The 27,736-nt window shown below is 40.7% G+C and overlaps 1 protein-coding gene across 6 annotated transcripts in view; it reads left to right on the top strand.

Annotated features, from left to right (window-relative positions):
- Window positions 1-398: 398 nt before the first annotated feature.
- Window positions 399-27,736, top strand: part of DDHD1 (DDHD domain containing 1) — a 93,390-nt gene continuing 66,052 nt past the window's right edge. For all 6 annotated transcript variants that reach the window (XM_082617412.1, XM_082617411.1, XM_082617413.1 and 3 more), the window contains exon 1: window positions 399-1,344. In XM_082617412.1, the coding sequence (XP_082473538.1) occupies window positions 495-1,344 (850 nt within the window). In that variant the 5' untranslated portion in view covers window positions 399-494. The remainder of the gene's footprint in view (window positions 1,345-27,736) is intronic.

Raw genomic sequence — 27,736 nt, 5'->3', positions numbered from 1 at the left:
TCTCGACAGGTAGCTTAAGGCTTTGGGCTCGAGACTTGCATTACAAGGATGAGTCAGCTAAAACTTCTCCACACCTGGGCTCTGACCCTCAGAAGGGCGGGGTCCGAGGCAGGGAGAAGGGAGAGGAGACGAAGGGAATTGAGGAATCATGAGCTGACCCCTCTCCCGCGGCGGGAAGGGAAAGAGGCGCGGCTCCCGCACTGCTTGGGCTGAGAAGGGACTTCCGGGACTGCACACGCGACCGGCGGGGCGGGGCTCCGGGCCAAGCGCCACCTACGTCGAGCTGCGTGACAATGGGGCGGGCGGCGGAACACGACTGCGGCGGCCGGGGGCCTCGGTGGAGGCGGAGCCGCCGCCGCTGCCGCCACAGCCCCGGTCAGGATTTGAAAGATTAAAAACTCCTGGTGGAGAGGGCGGCGGCGTTGAATGTGTGGCGGAAGCGCTGTGGGCCACGGCTCGGCGCCGGGCCGGGCAGCCGGCGGCATCTCCACAGCATGAATTACCCGGGCCACGGGCCTCCCCGAAACCCCGAGCATAGCGGCCGGGGCGGCGGCGTTGCCGCCGCTTGGGAGCTGGGCTCGGGTGCGGAGCCGGCGTTCGGCGACAGCGTCTGCTGCTTCGACCACCTGCCCGCCGGGGACCTGGGCGACGACGAGGTGCCCCTGGCCCTGCTGCGCGGGGAGCCCGGACTGCATTTGGCGTCGGGAGCGGAGGACCACAACCACCACCTGGCGCTGGACCCCTGCCTCAGTGACGAGAACTATGACTTCAGCTCGGCCGAGTCGGGCTCCTCGCTGCGCTACTACAGCGAGGGCGAGAGTGGTGGCGGCGGCAGCTCCTCGTCGTTGCACCCGCCGCAGCAGCCGCCGCTGGTCCCGACGAACTCGGGGGGCGGCGGGACGGCGGCAGGGGGGCCCGGGGAGAGGAAGCGCACTCGGCTCGGCGGCGCGGCCGCCCGGCACCGCTACGAGGTGGTGACGGAGCTGGGCCCGGAGGAGGTGCGCTGGTTCTACAAGGAGGACAAGAAGACCTGGAAGCCCTTCATCGGCTACGACTCCCTCCGCATCGAGCTCGCCTTCCGAACCCTGCTGCAGGCCACCGGGGCCAGGGCCCGGGCGCAGGACCCGGACGGCGACCATGTGGGCGGCCCGGCCTCCCCCGCGGGGCCGGCCTCCAGCTCCCTGGAGGACGACGCCGAGGACCGCGTCTGCGGCTTCTGCCCGCGCATTGCCGGGCACGGGCGCGAGATGGAGGAGCTGGTGAACATCGAGCGGGTGTGTGTGCGGGGCGGCCTCTACGAGGTGGATGTGACCCAAGGAGAATGCTACCCGGTGTATTGGAACCGTGAGTAGCCGGCCGGGGGAGGGAGAGGGACGGGCTGCCTCTGCGGGGGCCGACACGCACCCGGGTGGGTTTGGAACTTGACCGCGGAGAGAGCGAGGCGCGTGAGGCCTGGCGTTTGGTCCGAGTAGGGCGGAGACCGTGCAGGCAGCGCCGGCAGGTGAAGGGTAAAGCGAGCAGATGGCAAAACCCCAGCCGCCTGGGGGATACTGCCGGGGTAGCGCCCCCTGGGTCAGCCGGGTGCTGCTGCCATCCCCTGGAGGTGATCCAGGAACGGATGGCCAGCGCCAAAGCTTTAATTTCGTGATCCTACCTGAGCTTCGTCCACCCCGGGATCTGATTCGGTCTCATTTACCCTGAACTGCCTATGATTTAAATACCAGTCTGCCCTCTGGATTGGGAACGTTTGAGAGAATCTGAATCAGCCGTTCAGTTATGGACTTGGGAAAAGAAAATTAATCCCTGGCGGGAAGGGAAAGGAGATAGGTTGTTCCCAGTGGGTGCGTTTGGGGGAGGTGGAAAGCACTGGTCGAAGAATTTGTGGCAGGTGGAGTCCGCTCACTCTCGCTATGTGGAATACTCGTTTTTCTCTCTCAGGTCCTGTTTACATCTTTCCATTTTTGCCTCTTAACCTTGAAAAGGTACAAGGTTTATGCCTTGGTTTTCTCCTCTGTAAAATAGGGATTACTGTATCTACTTCGTAGGGTTGTTGTGGAGATTAAATGAGGCAATATACCTAAGCGTCTTGGAACTGTGCTTGGTACACACGTGTGATGTAGGTGTTAACAGTAAGTCCTTATTCATTACACAACAACACAGTTAGGTTTGTAATTAGGTTAAGGAGGAAGGCCGTCAGAAATATCCACCATTGCATGTAGCAAATGTTTTATATATATACATGTATATAATATTCTATAATAGAAGAAGCTACTGGCCCCCAGTAATTTGTAATATATAGCTATAATTTTTATGGTCCCAGTGGCCTAGCTCAGATGTCTTCCGTACATCTTACAACATTCTGCCTTGTATTCATTATATGTATTGATGACTTAGCTTCCTTTCTGTATGTTGAGCATCTTCTGGGCAAAGTCCATCACCTTTGTCTTCATATTCTCATAGGGCCTGGTGCAGAAAATATTTTTTAAAATAGGTATTGAATTGCATAAGCGATTCTGTAATGTTAAAACATTCACGTTAAGCATGAGTCACTAAGATAGCAATTACAATATGTATGAAATCACCAAACAAAATAAGCATAGCAGGAAATTCAGTTTCTTACTACACTTTAAGATGACATTGAAGGCATTTGTTACCACTTTCACAAGGCCAGATTCATATGGGACTTGTCACATCACTCACTCCTTTTGATTATAAGCTCACTAAGGACAAGATATGCTTGTATTCGCTCACTCACTCATCTTTTTCCTTTTTACCAGTATTTGTACATCACGCAGTACTCTTGTGAAGGCAATAGGAAAGGTGAAAAAAAAAGGACAATCCTTACCCTTGAGGAGCTTACCACTAAGTCTTTTCTTCAGATGACCTAGACATCATGATAGATTTTTTTTTTCCTTTGAAGATAGAAGCACAAGGACTTAATTGGAGTCATAAAGTTGGATAAAATGCAGGGCATCCTTGGAGAGGCCTGGAAACCAAGAGATGAATCTTACCTTTAGATCAACTGAAGTATATTCACCTAGAATACTGTGTGCTCTTTTGGCTTATGATAAGATTGTTAATGCTTACACAGTGCTTGACTGTCTACAAAGTGATTTTTCACATTCATTATTTCATAGTGATAGCAGCAAATGAATGCTAATGTTCTTTATATGAAGAAGCGGGCTCAGTGAAATTAATGAACTTGTCCAAGGTCACTCACCTAGAAAGTGGTAAAGAAGTTCATAGTCTAGTGGGGGAATACAGCCCAGTGTCCAAAGAGCATCTGACCCATCTAGGGATGAGGATGTCAGAAAAGCTTCTCAGATTATATGGGACTGAGTCTTCAGGGATGAATTTAATCAGACAGAAGAACCAGGGAGATGGAGAGAAAGGCATACCAGCCAGATGAAGTAACATATGCAAGGATACAGAAGCATTAAACCTCATGGCACTTTGAGGAAATTAGGGTTATACCTGCAGGGGTCAAACCACACAGCTTAGGTTTGGGATTTGACCACCACAGAGACAGACGTGTTTGATTAGGGACATAAGGTGATAGTGAAGGAAGCATCTGCCTGTGAATGGTGCATTTGGGAGAGTAGCTAGGAAAGGAAGAGGGTAGGCATGCAGTGCTAAGGAGTTTGGACTTTACCCTGTATCAGGGAACCAAACACTTGAAGGTTCTCTATTACTTAGATGATTAGTGACAACACGAAGGTTGAATTGGACAGTTGGAGGATATCATTAGAATGCTAGTGTCATAAATCGAGGAACAGTTAGGGTCTACAAAAATTAACCGGAAAGGAAATGTTTAGTCTTCTCAAATCTTCTTTCCTAAATCAGATCACCAATAGACAGACCAATTATAGCTTATAAATTAATTTTCGTTTACTGGCATAACAGCAACACCTATTTTGACTCCATTTTAGCATTTTCTAGGTAGTTTTCTGCAAGATACAATCCTGTGGGTGTCCCAAGCCTCCGTATGAGTTGAAAGGAAAATAGTGCTTTTTGTCCATAATTTACTACTTCTCACAAAATCCCATGTAACTTTGTTCTAATTGGCTCTTCAGGTCTTTGTGTATTATGTAAGTTTTCACACCATCTCAGGATGGTTCAGTCCCAGTATGGTCTCTTCAGCCTTTCTTCAAATGGAAGGACTCTTATGAACGTTGCAGCTCTTCACCTTCCTCCTTTTTACTTTTCTTTTTAAACCTTTCTGGAAATTTTCCAAATAGTGGTAATGAAAGGTTAAAAAAGAGTCCAATGTGTTCCTACATACAATGGTGGTAGGATTCTAGTGACTTTTGTGACCTAAGTACACTTTATCTGGGTATTGAAGCCAATACGTTAGCTATCTATGCCTAGTCTAAAAGAAAGGTGTTAATTTAATTTATATTTACTTTTCCTTTTGAATTCTTACTAACATAAAATTTGAACCAATTTGGGGTACATGAATTGGAAGGGGAACAAAATTTTTGTCTACCATAGCTAGGAAGCCAATATTATTACATGTGAAAACTTTAATTGTAGGAAACTTATTTTTGTTTATTGACTGTTGAGATATTTTTCTCAATTCATGTAGACATTTTAGATAAAAACTAATCACTGCTGATAATGGCTAAGTGAACTCCCTTGCTCCCTGTGTTTGTTTGTTTGTTTTTTTGCGGTACGCGGGTCTCTCACTGCTGTGGCCTCTGTCGTTGCGGAGCACAGGCTCCGGACGCGCAGGCTCAGCGGCCGTGGCTCACGGGCCCAGCCACTCCGCGGCATATGGGATCCTCCCAGACCGGGGCACGAACCCGCATCCCTTGCATCGGTAGGCGGACTCCCAACCACTGTGCCACCAGGGAAGCCCGCTCCCTGTGTTTTAACTAAGCTGCTTGTAGCCACCTTATAGGCTTGTCTTGAGAATTATTATTATAACATGCTTAGAACAATAGTAGACACAAAGTACTAGGTGTTAACTATATCTGTGTGGGTCTCAGAAAACTTTATACCTTACTTGTAGAAACTCACATGAAGGTTAATAAGACTGGGTATTCAAACTGTTGAGTACCCAGGGTTTGTTGTCACTGGCCTTTACCTCATCACAGGTGAAACGTTTGTCAAGAATAATAACAAGAAATGGCTGAAGCATTTAGTAGTAGGCTATGGGAAGGCATTTGGAACATTATAGAGATATTTGATGAGTTAATAGTTTTAGGACTTCCCTGGTGGCGCAGTGGTTAAGAATCCACCTGCCAATGCAGGGGACACGGGTTCAAGCCCTTGTCCGGGAAGATCCCACATGCCGTGGAGCATGAAGACCCAATGCAGCCAAAAACTAAAAAAACAAAAAACAAACAAAAGAATAGTTTTAAAGCAATTCTGATAGCAGTGATGTGTGCAGTGTGCACTAGGGAATAGGTAGTATCCATTCATTGACTAAATTAGTTATTTTCTTTAACTTTATTTTATTTTTATTTTGGCTGTAATGGGTCTTCATTGCTGCATGCAAGCTTTCCCTAGTTGCGGTGAGCAGGGGCTGCTCTTCGTTGCAGTGCGCAGGCTTCTCATTGCAGTGGCTTCTCTTGTTGCAGAGCATGGGCTCTAGCCGCACGGGCTTCAGTAGCCATGGCGTGTGGCATCAGTAGTTGTGGCACACGGGCTTAGTTGCTTTGCGGCATGTGGGATCTTCCCAGACCAGGAATCAAAGCCATGTCCCCTGCATTGGCAGGCAGATTCTTAACCACTGCGCCACCAGGGAAGTCCTAAATGAGTTATTTAATTGACCAAATATTTATATGAATGTGTAGTTTCCAGAAGCAGTCATTAGTTATAAGCCACAGCTTCCCTCACCCCTGCCCTTCCCCCATTTTGTGTACTGTCAGGCCTATGTACATGATTATAATTCTAAGCCATTTGCAGTTTCAAACACTTAAGAAATTAATCAGTCTTCATTGTATGTTGAAGAGAAAATATTATTATCCCAATAAAATATTGGAAAGTGTTATCCCAATAAAAAGATAGAAAAATTAGGGCTTTTTCTTCAAGTACCCAAATTATATGATTTTTATTAACTTGGCATAGCTGTAACCATCTCTTAGGTCTTTTTCATTCAAGGGTTAATAACCTTAATAAGTAATAATCCTTTATGAAGCACAAGGCATCAGGGGAAAGTAATAGAGTCCAAGCTGGTAGAAGGTACTCTTTCTTGATCAGTTTCTGCCTTCAGTAAAGCAGAGCTATAGGGACTAGAGATGCCTGACTCTGAAAAATTTGGGAGACTTTTATCTTTTACTCTTTTTAACTGCATTATCTCCCACTAGCTCAGCCTGGAAAGCAGCCTTGGGCTGCACTGGAATTCTGACTGTTCAGGTTTTAGAACCCTGGCAGAAATCTTCTGAGAGCTCCATTCCAGATCAAGCCTGCTTTAGACTTTGTTTCAGAGACCTACTGAAATAGCACAAATATATGAATGACTAGTGGGTGACTTGTGTGGAGGGCAGGACTTGGCACTACCTGACCAAAGCATTCAGGACTTTTCTTTCCCTTTGCATTGTACTATTAGTTTAAAAACTGATCTAATATCAGTTATTGATCCACCTTGTTTGTGTATGGCTCAATTGTGATAATGCATGTTGTGCAAGTTACTTTATATAAATGTTCAGAGTGATTAGTATGCTTTTCTTTCCTCCATCTGTCATCACCCTCTTGTTTCCTCCTTTACTATTTTGCCATAAAAAAAAGACTTTTTCTACTCTTCCCTCTTCCAAATTTTATTCCCTGGGTCTTTTATCTTCACATTACACCCTGTAATTTCTGCTTTGCTAAGATCTTTGATGTCTGAAACCCTACGGCTGATTCTTTTCTGTAGAGAGCAAGGAAAAGCTGGATATGCTGTGCTGGTCATGGAATCCTCTGAGAATTATGGTCACTGGGTGAGGAGAGTAGGGGGATAAAAAGGAGAGAGGGAAGTATGGAATGTGTTCACAGGAAGTCTAAGATGAAGATTCCTGGCAGAAGAGATGGGGAGGTAGGCAGTTCTAGAATCCCTGATTGTTGGGCAATCTGATCCAAGACCTTTATCTTTTCATGAGTCTGATGAAATTTAAACTATGCACTTTATCAAGAAGAACTTCAACACTGATGAAGGTTATAGATACAGTCTCTTCTTTTTTTTTGCCACAGTACATTCCTAAAAGCTCAGTTAAAAAGTAAAACAAGGAAAAACATTTTTATAGCCACTATATTTAACCTACAATGAGTTTGCCTTGGTAAAGGGAAATTGTGCCTATAAAAGATGTTGAACCACTGACACAAGAGTGGATTAATGGGATGAAAAGCGTACAGATACTTTTTTGATGTCCCTGGATTAGGGGACACGTGGAATTCAAAGTGGTGAAACATAGAAATTGCCTGTGCTAGAGAACTAAGGGAAATGGTAGAAATATTGATATGATCATGTAAAAGTAATTCTGTGTTATGTACTGCTTTCTAATTTTGCCAGATTACCATACGATAAGACTAAACTATACAATCATGAATATTTGTTCTAATATCTTGTTACATTTAACTGTATCTGCATAATCTTTATAATCATTACACTTGTGTGTTCAAATAAACTCTCTTCACTGACTGTTGGGGGCAAGGCCAGTCTTTGGAAATTACAATGTTATTAGTATTTCTGTACCCACGGACCTCAGGTATCTGGAATCTTTGAGAAATATAAATTCCATCTGAATGGATGGCTTTTCCAAATAGTTGAGAGTTAAGCTTTTATTTGCTATCGTAGAATTTTAACTATATGAATGGAAAACGCTCTAATATTACTATTCTCCCTTTGGCTACTTCTCAGTGAACCATCCTTCTGAACATCGATGCAGGTAGTTCTTGGGACACATGATATAGAACAAAGAACTGGATGAACTACGCTAAAACATAAGACTCTAAATCACATGCCGTGGAAGGAGCTGCAAAAATAACTTTAGGTGAAGCACAAGGAGCAGAGTTAGAATTACTTCTGAGCCTTGATATACGTAGTTAAATGCAATCCCGCCTTGTATTTTACTACTTACTATAGATAATCAACTTTCAGTTAATATTTTATCGACTGAATACATTATTTGCTTCTCATTCTATAGAATCGCTTATAAGTAGGCCCCGGGTATCCCGTTTCTACCTGATTCACCCACGTAGATCTTCAGGAAAACTTGTATTTTAACAGCTGATATATATGTTAATGTTAAGTACCCCCCACATTTGTTTATGGTTTGGAAAATGAAATCTTTGCTGTGAATCCAAAGATATTGCAAGGAGAGTCTACTTCAAAGAGATTGTCGAGGACCACTCAGCCTGAGGAAAGCACAGTACACTGCTCAAGCACTTTCAACGGCACTCCCTCTTCCATGCTGGCTCTCCACTACTGAAATGAACCCGTATACATGTCTGGCACTAAATGAGACAGGTGTACGTGTCTGTAATGTTTATGAATCGATTCTTGCCTTTGCTCGACATTTTCATTGTATAGCCACTGTGCTTACTCTTCTTGTTTAAGACTAGCACCACTACCCATGGTTCTGCTCTTTGCCTTTCACTAGAAAAAAATTGGGACCTTATATTTTAGAATATCTTTGAATATAGTTGCAGTTTATTGCAGTTTATTCTTTAACCTGCTTACTATTTAGCCTCATATTATTTTGTGTAAACTACATTATCTGTTACACTTTTTTGGTGGGGGAGAAGGGTGTAACTGTACCTCATACATAGTGAATGTCCCTAATCCTAGAATACTGTGTTGAATTTTTTAGAATTATGCTAGCCTGCCAGGGCTCTGTCTTTTATGGACAGACCTAGAACCCATCAAAGTGTATGGTAGATCACAACATAAAGGGTGGACCTGATTCACAACATTTGTTTTCAGATCAACTCTTAATCCTACCTCAGCTGATCAGTTTCATCTCTGCCACCTCCGTTTCAGTTCATACCAGTTTTTCTAGAGAGGCAGTGTTGTACAGTGATTATGAATGTAAATAACCACTGGAGGCAAACTAGGTCCAAATCGCAGCTTTTCTATGTACTATCTGTGTCACTTTGGGCAACTTAAATGCTCCATGTTTCTTCTGTAAAATGTGGATAAGAGTACCTACCTTTTAGAATTGTTGTAATAAGTTAAAATATTTGAAGATCTTGAAACATCCATGACAAATAGTAAGTTATATATAACAACTGTTTTTATTTCTTCATTTTCCTCCCTCTTCTATCCTTTCAAATTTACAACTCACTTGACATTCTTGGCTTTCAACTCTCCTGTTCCAGTTTGTAGTCTCTTTCCTGACGTAGCAATTTCTTGGCCTGCTATCTTGATAATCAACTGTGAGGTACAGCCCTAGAACTTCTATAGCTGTTGCCTTCTCTTGTGAGAAACTGTGACTGATTTTTGCCTAGTCTTTCAGACCCCTGAAAGAGCTGTACTATCTTGAGTCTTCCTGGCTTGGACCCCAGAGAAGTGCACCAGTCATTCCCTCAGAAAGCTACTGCCTGTGGAAAAGGAAGAATTCTTTCCCATAAAAGCGTTCTAAATTCTTAAGCATCTACTGTTTTTTATTGTGCAGATCTTGTCACCAGATGTAGGGGGTGCTGAGTCCACCCCAAAAGCTCGTTTAAAACGTCTACCAGGTATCAGGATTTTTGATACACTAGAGAACTTTACGGCTTTCTTAAAGACGGCTCAGTTTTCAGTCAAGGCAGAGCTACTAGTGTTCTGGATTTTCTGCCACGTTGACAAAAAAGAAGTGGCCCATAATTCCTCTTACAGTGCAGACCTCAGCTTGAAAACTTTGAGGAATTTCTCTTAATTGACCTGCAGTTGAACCAGCAGTGGTAGGGATGGCAGCTAGATTCTGGCACCTAGTACAAGGTCTAGCTTCAAATGTGAATCTACCCTTACTCCAGGGGTCTGAAGTGGCCATTCCTTATCCAGCATTAACAGTAAAAGCCAAGTGGGCCCAGAGAAAAGATCTTTGTTGTCAAATTCCCTTAGTTTGAATCTTTGATTTACCACAACTGTATGACTTTGGGCAAGTTATAATTGCTGTGTGGCCCAGCTTCTTTGTAAATGGGGATAATAATTCCTGCTTCACAGGGATATTTGAAGATTCTGTTGAAATACACATGTAGAGCGCCTAGCACAGACCCTGGTTTTAATACATGTTAGCTGTTGTATTTAAGTCAGGCTGGTATACTGGCTCTTGAACTAGAAGCCAAGCCTAGCTTCTGGAAATTAAAAAGTGTGTGGTTGACCTGTTGTATTTTTGAAAAACAAGAGTAGGAGGCTATGGTTCTACCAAAATTACCTCAGCCTAAATTCGATGACCATATATGCACATGACACGTACATACACACATACTGCTCCCCCTCCCACTCCCCCCAGCCCCCCACCCCCCTCTATGTATACATCTATGTTCTCATCTTAAACCAGCTTTATCACCCCTGAGAGTTCAGGGAATCACAGTGAAGTATCACACTGCAGAAACCTTAATTCCTTCTGTAGACTCTGAGGTTGAAAAATATGAATACCTTTCCAGGTGAACTAAGGACAGCGGAATACTCTTCAGCCTCTGAATCACCTCTGCTGGATTCCCTTGCCGGTGGAATGGCATCCTGTCTTAGACTAGTAGTTTGCAGATTTCATTGAGCCTAACAGTCACTGGGAGAGTTGTTAAAAATGTAGATTCTTAGATCTCATCCTTGGAAATTAGATTCAAGAGATCTGAGCCTGGGGCCTAAGAGCCTATCTCTTTAATAGGCATCCCTAGTAATTCTGATTGAAGAGGGTTATAGACCTCACATTGATGACACTGTTAGTTCATTAATTCCTCCAGTCTAAATGGCTCAAAGCTGCCTCACCTTGAGTTGTCTTCACATACACTCAGAAAATTACCAGTTCAGCCAATCCAAAGTTGCATTTGAAAGGGTTCTAGAGGAAGTAGCCTTCAACCCACATTTTGTATTTTATTTCATCTCTGTTTTTCTTTTACCTACTTATTTTTGCTGTCCTTCCAATTTAAAACTTCCGTGTCCTTACTGATTTTTCTATCTACTCATTCTATAAATTATTGAGACAGAGGATGAAGTCCCCACCTGTAACTGTCGATTTATTTATTCATTTTAGTTATATTGGTTTTTGTTTCATGTCTTCTGTGGGTTTAAAAAAATTTTTTTTATTGAGGTTTAGTTGATTTACAATATTATGTTAGTTTCAGATGTACAACATAGTGATTCAACATTTCTCTAGATTATACTCCATTTAAAGGTACTATAAAATAATAGCTATATTCCTTGCACTGTACAATATATCCCTGAACCATATTTATTTTATAAGTAGTGGTTTGTACATCTTAATCCCCTACCCTTATCTTGCCCCTTCCTGCTGACCTCTCCCCACTGGTAACCACTAGTTTGCTCTCTATATCTGGGAATCTGTTTCTGTTTCGTTATATTTGTTTGATTTTTAGATTCCACATGTAAGTGATAACAGTATTTATCTTTCTCTGTCTGACTTACTTCAATAAACATAATACTCTCAAGGTCCATCGATGTTGCAAATGGCAACACTTCATTGTTTTTTATGACTGAGTAGTATTCTATCGTGTATATGTGTGTGCATGTTATTACTACATCATCTTTATCCATTCATCTGTTGATGGACATTTAGGTTGCTTCTATGTATGTCTTGGCTATTGTAAATAATGCTGCTGTGAACATTGGGGTGCATGTACTTTTCAAATTAGTGTTTTTATTTCCTTTGGCTCTATACCCAGGAGGGGAGTTGCTGGATCATATGGTAGTTATATTTTTAGTTTTTTAGGAACCTCCATACTGTTTTCCACAATGGCTGCAACAATTTACATTCCCACAAAACGGCTTCCTTTTCTCACATTTGCAATAAAGTTTTGTTATTTATGATCTTTTTGATGATTGTCACTCTGACAGGCTTGAGGTGCTATCTCATTGGTTTTGATTTGCATTTCGCTGATGATTAGCAGTGTTGAGCATCTTTTCATGTGCCTGTTGGCCATCTCTGTGTCTTCTGTGGAAAAATGTCTGTTGAGGTCTTATGCCCATTTTTTAATTGGGTCTTTTTTTTTTGGATATTGAGTTGATATATTTTGGATATTAACCCTTTATTGAGCATATCATTTGCAAATATTTTCTCCTATTCAGTAGGCCATTTTTCATTTGTTGATGGTTTTCTTTCCTGTGCAAAAGCTTTTAAATTTGATTAGCTTCCATTTGTTTATTTTTGTCTTAGGAGACAGATCTAAAAAAATATTGCTACAGTTTATGTCAGAGTGTTCTCCCTATGTTCTCTTCTAGGAGTTTTATGGTTTCAGGTCTTACACTTAGGTCTTTAATCCATTTTGAGTTTATTTTTGTACATGATGTGAGAAAACATTCTAATTTCATTATTTTGCATGTAGCTTTCCATTTTTCCCAGCGCCACTTATTGGAGAGACTCTCTTTTCCCCATTGTATAGTCTTGCCTCCTTTGTTGTAGATTAATTGACCATGTGTGCATGGGCTTACATCTGGGCACTCTTTTCTGCTCCATTGATCTATGTGTTGGTTTTTGTGCCAGTAACATACTGTTTTGATGACCATAGCTTTGTACTATAGCCTGAAGTCAGGGAGCATGATTCCTCCAGCTCTGTTCTTCTTTCAGCTATTTGGGGTCTGTTGTGTTTCCATACACATTTTTTTTTTTTTTTTTTTTGGTACACAGGCCTCTCACTGTTGTGGCCTCTCCCATTGCGGAGCACAGGCTCCAGACGCACAGGCTCAGTGGCCACGGCTCACGGGCCCAGCTGCTCTGCGGCATGTGGGATCCTCCCGGACCGGGGCATGAACCTGTGTCCCCTGCATCGGCAGGTGGACTCTCAACCACTGCGTCACCAGGGAAGCCCCCATACACATTTTTAAATTGTTTGTTCTAGTTCTGTGAAAAATGCCTTTGGTATTTGGATAGGTGATTGCATTGAATCTGTAGATTGCCTTGGATAGTATAGTCATTTTGACAATATTGACTCCAGTCTAAGAACATGGTATATCTTTCCATCTGTTTGTGTCATCATCGTTTTCTTTCATCACTGTCTTACGTTTTTTGGAGTACAGGTCTTTTACCTCCTTAGATAGGTTTATTCCTAGGTATTTTTTTCTTTCTGATGCAATGGTAAATGGAATTGTCTCTTTAACTTCTCTTCTGATCTTTCATTGTTAGTATATAGAAATGCAGCAGATTTCTGTGTATTAATTTTGTATCCTGAAACTTTACCAGATTCATTGATGAGCTCTAGTAGTTTTCTGATGGCATCTTTAGGATTTTCTATGTGTAGTGTGTAATATGCAAACAGTGACAGTTTTACTTCTTCCTTTCCAATGCGGATTCCTTTTATTTCTTTTTCTTGTCTAATTGCTGTGGCTAGGATTTCCAATACTATGTTGAATAAAAGTGATGAGAGTGGACATCTTGTCTTCTTCCTGATCTTAGAGGAAATGCTTTCAGTTTTTCACCATTGAGTATGACATTAGCTAGGGGCTTGTCCTATATGGCCTTTACTATGTTTAGGTATGTTACCTCTGTACCCACTTTCTGGAGCATTTTTATCATAAATAAGTGTTGAATTTTGTCAGAAACGTTTTCTGCATCTATTGAGATGATCATATGGTTTTTATTCTTCAATTTGTTAATGTGGTGTATCATATTGATTTTGCCAATGTTGAACCGTCCTTGCATTCCTGGGGAAATTCCACTTAGTCATGTATTGTTCGATTCAGTTTGTTAATACTTTGTTAAGAATTTTTCTGTCTATGTTCATTCTTTTTTTGTGTGATATATTTGTCTGGTTTTGGTATCAGAGTGATGGTGACCTAATAGAAGGTGTTTGGAAGTGTCCGTTGCTCTGCAATTTTTTGTTTGTTTCTGTTTTATGGAGACCTTTATAAGTCTCAATTCACCTGATCTAATTTTCAGGGCTTTTTTTTGGTGATTATTTTTTAAATTTTTATTTTATATTGGAGTATAGTTTTTTGGTTTTCTGGTTTTTTTTTTTTTTTTTTTTTGCCTGTTTGTTTGGCTGCACTGTGTGGCATGTGGGATCTTAGCTCCCTGACCAGGGGTCAAACCCGTGCCCTCTGCAGTGGAAGTGTGGAGTCTTAACCACGGACCACCAGGGAAGTCCCTGTATTGGAGTATAGGTGATTTACAATGTTGTGTTAGTTTCAGGTGTACAGCAAAGTGATTTAGTTATACATATACATATATCTATTTTTCAGATTCTTTTCCCATATAGGTTATTACAGAGCATTGAGTAGAGTTGCCTATGCTATACAGCAGGTCCTTGCTAATTATCTGTTTTATGTATAGTAGTGTGTATATGTTAATTCCAACTTCCTAATTTATCCCTCCCCCTCAACCTTTCCCCACTGGTAACCATAAGTTTGTTTTCTAAGTCTGTTTCTGTTTTGTAAATATGTTCATTTGTACCATTTTTTTAGATTCCACATATAAAGTAATACCATATGATATTTGTCTTTCTCTGTGACTTCATTCAGTATGACACTCTCTAGGTCCATCCATTTCAATGCAAATGGCATTATTTTGTTCTTTTTTATGTCTGAGTAATTCTGTTGTATATATGTACCACATCTTCTTTATCCATTCCTCCATTGATGGACATTTAGTTTACTTCCATGTCCTGGCTAGTATAAATAGTACTGCAGTAAACATTGGGGTGCATGTGTCCTTTCAAATTATGGTTTTCCATAGGCAGAACACTCTATGACATAAATCACAGCAAGATCCTTTTTGACCCACCTCCTAGAGTAACGGAAATAAAAACAAAAATAAAGGAATGGGACCTAATGAAATTTAAAATTTTTGCACAGCAAAGGAAACCAAAAACAAGATGAAAAGACAGCCCTCAGAATGGGAGAAAATATTTGCAAACAAAGCATCGGACAAAGGATTAATCTCCAAAATACACAAGCAGCTCATGCAGCTCAATATCAAAAAAACAAACAACCCAATCCAAAAATGGGCAGAAGACTTAAACAGAAATTTCTCCAAAGAAGATATACAGATTGCCAACAAACATGTGAAAAGATGCTCAACATCACTAATCATTAGAGAAATGCAAATCAAAACTACAATGAGGTATCACCTCACACCGGTCAGAATGGCCATCATCAAAAAATCTACAAACAATAAATGCTGGAGAGGGTGTGGAGAAAAGGGAACCCTCTTGCACTGTTGGTGGGAATGTAAATTGATACAGCCACTATGGAGAACAGTATGGAGGTCCCTTAAAAAAGTAAAAATAGAACCACCATATGACCCAGCAATCCCACTACTGGGCATATACCCTGAGAAAACCATAATTCAAAAAGAGTCATGTACCAAAATGTTCATTGCAGCTCTATTTACAATAGCCAGCACATGGAATCAACCTAAGTGTCCATCGACAGATGAATGGATAAAGAAGATGTGACACATATATACAATGGAATATTATTCAGCCATAAAAAGAAATGAAACTGAGTTATTTGTAGTGAGGTGGATAGACCTAGAGTCTGTCACACTGAGTGAAGTAAGTCAGAAAGAGAAAAACAAATACCACATGCTAACACAGATATATGGAATCTAAAAAAAAAAAGAAAGAGAAATGGTTCTGATGAACCTAGGGGCAGGACAGGAATAAAGACACAGGTGTAGAGAATGGACTTGAGGACACAGGGAGGGGGAAGGGTAAGCTGGGACGAAGTGAGAGAGTAGCACTGACATATATACACTACCAAATATAAAATAGATAGCTAGTGGGAAACAGCTGCATAGCACAGGGAGATGAGCTCGGTGCTTTGTGACCACCTAGAGGGGTGGGATAGGGAGATGCAAGAGGGAGGGGATATGGGGATATATGTATCCATATAGCTGATTGACTTTGTTATACATCAGAAATTAACACAACATTGTAAAGCAATTATACTGTAATAAAGATGTTAAAAAAAAATTATGGTTCTCTCCAGATATATGCCCAGGAGTGGGATTGCTGGATCATATGGTAGCTCTTTTTTTTTTTTTCCCTTAGGTAATCTCCATAATGTTCTCCATAGTGGCTGTACCAATTTACATTCTCACCAACAGTGTAGGAGGGTTCCCTCTTCTCCACACCCTCTCCAGCATTTATTGTTTGAAGATTGTTTTGATGATGGCCATTCTGACCAGTGTGAGGTGATACCTCATTGTAGTTTTGTTTGCATTTCTCTAATCATTAGTGATGCTGAGCATCTGTTCGTGTGCCTCTTGGTCATCTGTATGTCTTCTTTTGAGAAATGTCTATTTAGATCTTCTGCCCATTTTTTGATTGGGTTGTTTTTTGTTTTTTTGATACAGAGCTGCATGAGCTGTTTGTATATTTTGGAGATTGTTTGTCAGTCACTTCATTTGCAAACATATTCTCCCATTCTGTGGGTTGTCTTTTTGTTTTGTTTATTGTTTCCTTTGCTGTGCAGAAGCTTTAAGTTTAATTAGGTTCCATTTGTTTATTTTTGTTTTTATTTTCATTACTCTCGCGGGTGGATCAAAGAATATATTGCTGCCATTTATGTCAGAGAGTGTTCTGCCTATGTTTTCCTCTAAGAGCTTTAGAGTATCCAGTCTTACATTTAGGTCTTTAATCCATTTTGAGTTTATTTTTGTGTATGGTGTTAGAGAATGTTCTAATTTTATTCTTTTACATGTAGCTGTCCAGTTTTGCCAGCACCACTTATTGAAGAGACTATCTTTTCTGCATTGTATATTCTTGCCGCCTTTGTCATAGATTAGGAGACCATGGGTTCATGGGTTTATCTCTGGGCTTTTTATCCTGTTCTGTTAATCTATATTTCTGTTTTTGTGCCAGTACCATACTGTTTTGATTGGGTGCATATATATTTACAATTGCTAAATCTTCTTGTTGGCTTGATCCTTTGATCATTATGTAATGTCCTTCTTTGTCTCTTGTAAAAATCTTTGTTTTAAAGTCTATTTTTTCTGGTGTTAGTATTGCTATCCCAGCTTTCTTTTGATTTCTATTTGCATAGAATACCTTTTTTCATCCCCTCACTTTCAGTCTGTGTGTGTCTTTAGATCTGAAGCAAGTCATTTATAGGTAACATATATATGGGTCTTGTTTTTTTTAATCCATTCAGCCACTTTATGTCTTTTGATTGGAACATTTAGTTCATTTAAATTTAAAATAATTATTAAAGGTATGTACTTACTGCCGTTTTGTTAATTGTTTTGGGGCTGTTTTTGTAGTTCTTTTTTTGTTGTTGTTCCTTCTTTTGTTCTCTTCTCGTGATTCAATGACTATCTTTAACGTTATGTTTGTATTTCTTTCCCTTTTTTTGTATGTGTATGTATTATAGATTTTTGGTTTGTGATTACTGTGAGGTTTATATATAGCCATATATAGAGTGTGTGTGTGTGTGTGTGTGTGTGTGATTATTTTAAGTTGCTGATCTCTCGATTTCAAATGCATTTTAACAATCCTCCATATTTACTCCCCTCCCCTCATGGTTACTGTTTTTGACATATTTTCATCTATTAGTTTTGTGTACCCCTTAACTGCTAATTGTGAGTATAGGTGTTTTACTACCTTTGTCTTTTAATCTTCCTGCTAACTTTGAATTTGATTGGTTTACTAACTTTATATTTGCCTTTATAGATGAGCTTTTTCCAGTCACAATTTTCATGTTTCTATTTGTGGCCTTCTCTTTTTCAGTTAGAGAAGTCCTTTTAACATTTCTTGTAAAGCTGGTTTGGTTGTGTTGAACTCTTAGCTTTTGCTTGTCTATTATATTTTTGATCTCCAAATTTGAATGAAAGCCTTGCTGAGTAGAGTATTCTTGGTTGTAGGCTTTTGCTTTTCATAACTCTATGTACTCCCTTCTGGCCTGCAGAATTTCTTCTGGGAAATCAGTTGATGGCCTTATGAGAGTTCCCTTGTACATAACTTATTGCTTTTCTCTTGCTGCTTTTAATATTCTCTCTTTATCTTTAATTTTTGGCATTTTAATTACAACGTATTTTGGTGTGGTCATCTTTGGTTTGATCCTGTTTGGGACTTTGTGTCTCCTAGTCTTGGATCTGTTTGCTTTCCAGGTTAGGAAGGTTTTCAAATATTATGTCTTCAAATATGTTCTCTGCCCCTTTCTCTGTCTCTTCTCCTTCTGGGACTTCTATAATGCAAATGTCAGTACACTTGATGTTGTCCCACAGGTCTCTTAAACTGTGTTTATTTCTTCTTATTTTTTCTGTTTAGCATCAGTGATTTCCAATACTCTGTCTTCCAGCTCGCTAATCCTTTCCTCTGTGTCATTTAATCTACTGCTGATTCCGTCTAGTGTATTTTTCTTTTCAGTTATTATATTTTTCATCTCTGTTTGGCTCTTCTTTGTATTCTCTAAATCTTTGTTAAAATTTTTTAACTTCTTTCTCTGTTCATCCATTCTTCTTCTGAGTTCTTTGATCATTTTTACAATCATTACCTTGAACTGTTTCTTAGGTAGATTGCCTATCTCTACTTTACTCAGTTTTTCTTCTCAGGTTTTATCTTGTTCCTTTCTTTGGAACATGATCCTATGTCACCTCACTTTGCTTGATTTCCTTTATGTGTTTTTATGTATCTGGTAGGTTGGTTATGTTTCCTCACCTTGGAGAAGAGGCCTTTTGTAGGAGACGTCCTATGTAACTCAGCAGCTTACTCCCTTCTGGTTACCAGAGCTGTATGTTCTAGGGGTGCCCCCTATGTGGGCTGTGTGATGGGCTGACTATTGTGGGCAGTCTGATATGCATGGCTGGCCCCTGCCTTGTGCAGAGGCTGCCAGCCTCTGGTTGGTGGGGCCAGGTCACAACACAGCTGGCTGTGGAACAAACCCAGGGGGGCCCTGGGTCCCAGTGTGTGTGTGAGACTTTGTGTGCACCCTTTAAGAGTGAAGCTTCTGTTTCCCACAGCTTTCTGGATCTCCTGAAAGTAAGCCTCGCTGTCCTTCAAAGCTAAATGTTCTAGGGGCTTATCTTCCTGGCGCTAGATCCCCATGGTGGGAAGCCCAATGTGGGGCTCAGACACCTTGCTCCTCGGGGAGAACCTCTGCAGTTGTAGTTGTATAAGCCTTGACTGTACTGCAACTCTACCCTCCTACACATCTCGTGGTGGTTCCTTTTTTATATCTTTAATTGTAGAAGGCCTTTTCTAGTAGAGTCTGGTCCTTCTCATCAATAGTTTCTCTATTAATAGTTGTGATTTTTGTTTGCCATGAGAAGAGTTGAACTCGGGGTATTCCTACTCCGCAGTCTTGGGAACTACCTTGTTTCATGTATTTTGAAGCTCTGTTATTAGGTGCATACACATTTAGGATTGTTATATCCTTTTGATGGAATAATGCCTTTATCATTTTGAAGCATGTCCTTTTATCTCTGGCTTATTTTTGTAGTGAAGTCTACTTTGATACTTACTTTGTCTCTCCTAACTTTCTTTTGATTAGTATTTGCATGTTATATCTATTCCTGTCCTTTTACTTTTAAACTTGCAAGTGTCTTAATATACCTATTGGATGTTGCTTTTTAAAATCCATTCTGACAATCCCTGCCTTTTATTTGGTGTTTTAGGCCTTTTGTATTGAATGTGATTAATGACACGTTTGAGTGTAAATTTACCATCTTCCTAGTTTTCTATTTGTCCCATTTCTCTTTGTTCCTTTTTCTCCTCTTTTGCTGCCTTCTTTTGGATTGAGTTATGATTCTTTTTTATCTTCATTATTAACTTCTGGGGATACCTTTTTCGTATTTATCCTGGTTTGTGTTTTCTGAGCTATTTGTGTCCTAATTTCACATATGTTAGATCTTATGATACTGCTCCCCAGCTCCTGGATGCTCTATTCTGTGTTTTAATTTTTCCACCACTGTGTGTGTGTGTGTGTGTTTCAGTTTGGGTAACTTCTTTTGATTTACTTTAAGTTAACCGATTCTTTCCTGTGCTGTGTTGAGTCTACTGATGAACCCATCAAAAGTATTCTTTCTCTCTCACTGTGTTTTTTAATTTCTAGCATTTTTGATTTTTGTAGTTTCCATCTCTGCTGAAATTATCCATTTGGTCATGCATGTTGCCCACCTTTTCCACTAGAGCCTTTAGCATATTAATCATAGTTATTTTAAATTCTCTAATATTTCCAACATCTGGGACATCTCTGGTCTAGTTCTGTTGATTGTTTTGTCTGTTGGTCTGCTTTTTTCTTTTTTCTTCCTCTTCTTCGTATGTCTCAATTATTTGCTGAAAGCTGGACATTTCATGTCGGACAGTAGAGTATTTATGCCTAGAATTAGGCACACCTGGTCTTCTGTTAGGCCTTTAGCTGGGGAGGTTGATCAATCTAATTGGGGATTGAACTGGGTTTGGATCTTATTACTACAATAGTTAAAATCAGTGCACTACAGGCATCAAATTGCCTTCTTTACTTTGTGTTTAGATTGGCAGCTGGTTTACCAAAGGGTTTTCTCCCATGTGCTTACCCTTCCCCAGCAGTAGATTGAATGTTTGCTGTATTGGTGATAATGGTGGGAGTGGAGAAGGGGACATTCTCTGTTGTTCTGATGCATTTTCATTCTTAGGGGCAATATGTTTGAGTCTTAAGAGTGAGGTCTTCTCAGTGGTTTTACCCCTGCCCCAGCTGTAGGATCTAGGCCCAGGACAGCATCCTGCCCCTACACCAGGGGTAGTTTGTTTTTGTTTTTGTTTTTGTTTTGTTTGTTTGTTTCTGTTGCCTTTTCCCAACTGATATGGGTCTTCATCTGTACCCTAAACACAACAGAATTTGCTGCCCTTCGCTAGCAGCAGCTTATCATTTTTGCTCTATAGGTGAGATAGGAAGGCTCCAGGCAAGGCTTCATATCTTTTCCACAGCTGCTGGTACCCCTCTCCCCTAGGCTTGCATGAAAGGATACTTTTTCAGGTTTCTCACCCTTCCCCTAGTCTTTCTTAATGAGCTCCTGGTGAAATTTTTGGAGAAGGGGGTGCAAAGGGTGCAGTTCCCCGTTGTGTCCCTTCAGATACAATTTCCTTTTGTGTCTTCCAGGGGTTCTGTTTTCTTGATGTAACCCACACTTGAACTTTTGCAATTTGTTAAAAATTTTAGCTGAAAGTTTTTTACTGGCTTGTATGGCATCTGATGTCTACCCTCAGTAAGTAAGTGCTCATCACATTTTGTTTCTCCCTATTTTTCCTTAGATATTGTATTAGTTAGTTGCCCTGTGTCCTTAGGTCTCTGAAGGGTGTAAGAAGACATAATTTTACAAATTAAATGTGTTTTTTTTTTTGTTTTCAGGGTAGAAGCAACAGTCTTTCAGCTTTCTACATCCTAAGCAAAGGCTGAAATTCAGTTGCACTTCTTTGTATATGTGGTTGCTCTAGGATTTTCACTAAACATCTTTAATTTGTCACAGTCTAACTTCAAAAGTTATATTTCATTTCATGTAGAGTACAAGAAAAACCATATTATTGTTCTTCCATTTATTCCCTCATAGCCTTTTTGCTATTGTTTTATACATTTTACTACTACATATGTTATAAAATATTTTTGCTTTAAGCAATTTTTAAGAGATTTCTTTAAACAAAAGAAGTCTCATATTTACCAAAACTTATCGTTTCTATTATTTTTCATTCCTTTATGTAGCTTCAAATTTTCATCTAGTTCTTCTGCTTAAAGAACTTTTTTTTTGTTTCTCATACTGTGAATCTGCTGGTGATAAATTCTTTTAGCTTTTATCTAAAAAGTCTTTATTTCTCTCTCATTTTTGAAAGATAATTTTGCTGGATATAGAATCCTAGGTTGACATTTTTCTTTCAGAATTTTAAATATGTCACTCCACTACCTTTCACTTTTGAAGTATTTGAGGAGAAGTATGCTGCTACTTTTATCTTTCTTCTAGATGTCATTTTCTTTTTCTGACAGCTTCCCCCACTCCACCCTTTCCCACTTTATTAACGATTTTCTGCAGTTTGATTATGATGTGTCTTGGTGTGGTTTTTTTTTTTTTTTCCTGCATTTGGGGTCTTTGTTGCTGTGCACAGGCTTTCTCTAGGTGCGACAAGCAGGGGCTACTTTTCATTGTGGTCCACGGGCTTCTCATTGTGGTCGCTTCTCTTATTGTGGAGCACGGGCTCTAGATGCATCATGGGCTTCAGTAGTTGTGGCACGTGGCCTCAGTAGTTGTGGCTCGCAGGCTCTAGAGCGCAGGCTCAGTTGTTGTGGTGCACAGGCTTAGTTGCTCTGCAGCATGTGGGATCTTCCCGGATCACGGCTCAAACCTGTGTCCACTGCATTGGCAGGTGGATTCTTAACCACTGCATGGGAAGTCTGGTATAGTTTTCATTTCTGATGTATTTTCCATGTCTATAAGTTCAGTTTTAGGTATTTTTTTGTCTTCCATTTTCTTCCTCATTAGCTTTGTTTTCCTCTGCCTTCTGGAATTTAGGGAGTGTGTGACTGTTTTAACATCTTTGTCTGATAACTTTACCATCTGTGCTGTTTCTGAATCTGTTTCTGTTGATTGACTTTTCTCCCTGCCTAAGGGTTGAATTTTCCTGCTGCTTTGAATACCTGTTCTTTCTTTTCTTCTCCTCCCCTCCCCTCCCCTCCCCTCCCCTCCCCCCTCCCATCCCCTCCTCCCATCCCCTCCCTTCCCCTCCCCTCTCCCTCTCCCTCTCTCGCCTCCCCTCCCCTTCTCTTTTCTTCCCTCCTCTTCCCTTCTCTTTTCTTTCTTCCTTCCTTTCTTCCTTTCTTTCTTTCTCTCTCTCTCTCTCTTTCTTTCTTTCATGCCAGATGTTATACATTTTATATTGTGTGCTGGATTTTGTAGGATTCCTTTAACATTGTTGGATTTTGTTTTAGTACACATTTGTCACTTCAGATTAGTTTGATCCTATCAAGGCTTTCTTTTGAGCTTTATGAGTGGTGAGAGCAGCCTTTAGTTTGGGGATAATTTATTCCTGCTACTGAAGCAGTACCTTTCTGAGAACGTTACTCATTTCCCCATGGAATAGGTCATTTTTGCTCTGATTGATTAGAACTTGAACTGTTCCTAGCTCTATCTGAGCTCTGGAGATTGTTCCTCCTACCCCTTTCCAGTGGTCCTTTTCCCTGACCTCAGGTAGTTTCCTCCCATGCATGCATAGGTGAGTATTCGACCAAAGACTCAAGAGAACTCCTCTAGAGAATTGCAGCACTTTCTTTCTGGATAGCCCTCCACTTTCGAATATTTTGCCTCACACATTCTAGCTATCTTGACCTCCCTGAACTGTGAGCCATTTCACTACTGAGCAAGACCGCTAGACTCTGTGTGGGTTACCTCTTCCTGTGCTGTAGCCTGGAAACTCCAGGCACAAAGCTTGGGCAGTTGTAGGAGTTCTCTCATGATCACTGTCCTCCCCTGCCTATTGTGCAATATCTGAAAACTCATCGTTCCATGTGTTCTGTCTGATTTTCTAGTTAAGGTAGGATAGTAAATCCAGTATGTGTTGCTGGAAGTAGTAGTCTACTTCATGGCTAGAAGTAGAAGTCTGTCCTTCCAATTTAGCGAACTGATTTAGTCTCTCACTTCTTGATCTTTCTTTATTTCTCTCTTTATTAGGCACAACCTACTACTCTCATATCCTGCGTGCCTTCCTTCCCAGGAATGTTGGAATAGACAAAGATAATACCTTTAGTAAGCTAATATGGATCAAGTGGCTGTTTGCTACACAGACTAGAATTGAGATGTCGTCTGCAGCTGTTTTTATGGGCTGTAGAATAGAAGTGATTTGTACATCAGAACTCGTTGCTGTTGCCTCTTTTTGCTGGCATACCACCTGTAGCCTAACAGATCAGTTGCTGCATTTAATTTCTCATGCTTCCTAGTCTCCACCTTTCTTTTACCATCTTCTTTCTTCTAACTCAATGTAAAAACAGACTCTTGAGGATCTGTTTTCACATTCAAAGGACGCACCTTTTATTGATATCACCAGGAAGTAAATTGGAGCACTGGATTAAGCTGCCAGTCATGTGTGTCTGTGATCTCATCTGCAAGTCTTAGCTTATACTTTGTTTTTGGTTTTCTTTTTTATGTATATATATGTGTATATCTATCTATCTATCTATCTATTTATTTATTTATTTATTTGCTGTGTTGGGTCTTCATTGCTGCGGGCTTTCTCTAGTTGCGGCGAGCAGGAGCTACTCTTCGTTGCAGTGTGCGGGCTTCTTACTGTAGTGGCTTCTCTTGTTGTGGAGCATGGGCTCTAGGTGCACGGGCTTCAGTAGTTGTGGCACTCAGACTCAGTAGTTGTGCCCCGAAGGCTTAGTTGCTCTGCGGCATGTGAGATCTTCCCAGACCAGGGCTCGAACCCGTGTCCCCTGCATTGGCAAGTGGATTCTTAACCACTGTGCCACCAGGGAAGTCCCTAGTTTTTGGTTTTCTGAGCCTGCTTTTCTAGTTGTCATAGTGTGAGGTTTTCATTTTGGAAGAGATAATGGGGGAAAAGGAGGCTAGGTAAATCAAATGGCTGAGGATTCTAGAAAGGTAGTCTTGATATAGTCAGAGTTAACTGCTGAGTTTGATTTTAGATATTGTGTGTATACAATAATGCCATAATTTGGAATGGGATTTTATAGTTTACAGAATGCTTTCATATAAGTTATTTTATGAATCACTATTATAACTCTGCAGTGAGATAGAATATCCTCATGTTACAGATAATAAACTGAGGCTCAGAGAAGTTAAGGATGGAACTGGAATTAGAGCCCAGGCTTTCTGAGTCCTTAACCAGTTCCTTTCTGCTGTGTCACAGCATCCATGATGTCACAGCTTATGCCATGTGAAGTCAGATGTGAAGATTATATGCCAACAATACCTAATATCCTGGAGTATTTTGTAACCTGTGCAAGAGTAACTTGCCCATTTTTACTGCTACTTATTCCTTCTATTTGATGATTTTCTGAATATGTTCCTCATATAAGTTCCTTGTGACTTTAGTCTTAGGAACTTCTCAAATGTTTTCCTCAGCTTTAGCTTTTCTTTTGATTTTGACCCAATATAGAGCTTAAATTCTGATCATCACTTATGGCTAGTTAACCTGCCTGAAGACAAACTGTTTTGACAGTCTGACGTTTGTTTGCCAGCTTCCTAAATTTTGTGCTACTCTTTTATAATACGAATTGTTTTCTTTCAGTACTTTTATTTTTAAATCAGCAGGTCACATTTTATTTCATTCCACAATACTCGTCTGATGTCTACTAGATAAAAGAAGGGAGTGATCACCTTTACCTCAAGTTTATAAAAAGCTTTCCAGAGAAATGTATGCTTGATTTGGATCTTAAAGAAGGGTGTTATTGGCAGAGGAAATAGCATGTTTAAAGACCTGGAGCTATGAAGGAAGGTAATGCATGCAGAGGACACAGGCTCTCTTTGGCAGGAGCATTGGAAATAAGGTAGAAAAGAGTGGAAGAGGGAAACTGGGTACATAGATAGAGACTAGATCAGGACAGGCCCTTTCATACTGAAAATTTTATACTATGAAAATGAAACATTGGAAGGTATAAAATGGAGTAATTACTTGGTCAGTTTTGCATTTTAAAATTATCATTCTGACAGCCATGTGGAAGATAAGTGGAGAGCCATGTGGGGGAAGGGATAAATTAGGAATTTGGGAGTAACATAGACACACTACTACATATAAAAGAGATAAACAATGACCTACTGTGTATAGCGCAGGGAACTATACTCAATATTATGTAATAACCTATATGGTAAAAGAGTCTGAAAATGAATATATGTATGTGTAAATCACTTTGCTGTACACCTGAAAGTAACACAACATTTTAAGTCAACTATACTTCAATAAAAGACAATTAATTTAAAAATATTTAAAAAAGAGATAAGTGGAGAGCCAGAAAAGTGATATATCATAATCAGGAAGACTAGTTAAGGAGTTACTGCAGTACTGCAAGTGAGAAACCGTGAGGGTCTAGGGCAACCATCCCCAACCTTTTTGGCACCAGGGACCGGTTCCGTGGAAGGGTGGGGAGGGAATGGTTCAGGCGGTAATGAGATCAGTGGTTCAGGTGGTAATGTGAGCGATGCAGGGGCGATGGTTCAGGCTGTAATGTGAGTGATGGGGAGCGGCAGATGAAGCTGCGCTCACTTGCCTGCCGCTCACCTCCTGCTGTGCGGCCCGGTTCCTAACAGACTGGTCTTCGGCCCAGGGCTTGGGGAACCTCTGGTCTTAGGGCATCACTCATTGAATGGTTATTGAAGGGGTGGAGGAAGATATTAAGAAAGTAGAATGTCCACCATCATTGCAATATGAGTAAAAGGAAGGGTGGTCCAGGTTATTGCTGATGTTTTTAACTTGGGTGGGTTGTGGAAGAAGAACAGGTTTCCCACCCAGGTCCATCTTGGGGTGGCAGAGGGAAGTTAAATAACAGTTTATTTTGACATTGCGTTTAAGGTGCCTATTGTACACCCAGGTAGAAACATTGACTAGACATTTGGATAAATAGGTCTGGAGCTCAGAAGAAAACAGTGCTGCAATTAAAAATGCAAAAATCCTCATAATTTAAACTGGTGGTCTCTAAATTGGGGTATGCAAACTCTGTATTAGGTGTGTTACAACAAAAATGTTTGAATACATATTTACTCTCTGTTTCATCTTTTCAAGTTTTCTATTTTTGTATGTTTTATAATGTATAAAACATTTTAGAACACTAATGCATATGCGTGATTTATAAATAAGTACATATGTATGAGAATATGCTTAAAATATTTTTGGAGATAATAATTTAAACTGGTTGGAACTAGTGATCAGTCTGAACATTTTGCTTTACAATAATAACCTGGAGGACTTTTTAAAAAATACATATTTCTAGACCTTATCTCCAGAGACTGATTTATTGTGTAGCAGGAAATATGAAAAGTTCATCTTTTAATTTAATTCCACAGGTATTTCTGATAATTGTCCAAGTTTGAGAATCACCCATTAAAACTGGAAAATATGTAGAGTATAGAAAGAGAAGATAAGTAGGGGCTTCCCTGGTGGCGCAGTGGTTGAGAGTCCGCCTGCCGATGCAAGGGACGCAGGTTCTGTCCGGGAGGATCCCACATGCCGCGGAGCGGCTGGGCCCGTGAGCCATGGCCGCTGGGCCTGTGCATCCAGAGCCTGTGCTCCGCAACGGGAGAGGCCACAACAGTGAGAGGCCTGCGTAATGCAAAAAAAAAAAAAAAAAAAAAAAAAGAAAGAGAAGATAAGGAAAAGATAGACAGGTTTGAATGACACTTTGCTGATTCTAAAAGCTCCAACTATGTTAATTCTTATTCTTTTTTTTTTTTTTTTTTTTTTTTTTTTCTTTTTGCGGTATGCGGGCCTCTCACTGTTGTGGCCTCTCCCGTTGCGGAGTACAGGCTCCGGATGCGCAGGCCCAGCGGCCATGGCTCACGGGCCCAGCCGCTCCGCGGCATATGGGATCCTCCCAGACCAGGGCACGAACCCGTATCCCCTGCATCGGCAGGTGGACTCTCAACCACTGCGCCACCAGGGAGGCCCAATTCTTATTCTTTTGATTTTAATAATCTGATAGAATGGCCATAGTCAGTATTGAATTGATTATCTCCAATAAGCTAAAATT

The sequence above is a fragment of the Mesoplodon mirus genome, assembly GCF_964341445.2.
Source record: "Mesoplodon mirus genome assembly, chromosome: 4".
NCBI classification, from domain to species: Eukaryota; Metazoa; Chordata; class Mammalia; order Artiodactyla; family Ziphiidae; genus Mesoplodon; species Mesoplodon mirus.
The sequence above is the reverse complement of the archived record's forward strand: the minus strand, read 5'-3'. Positions and strand labels throughout refer to the sequence as shown.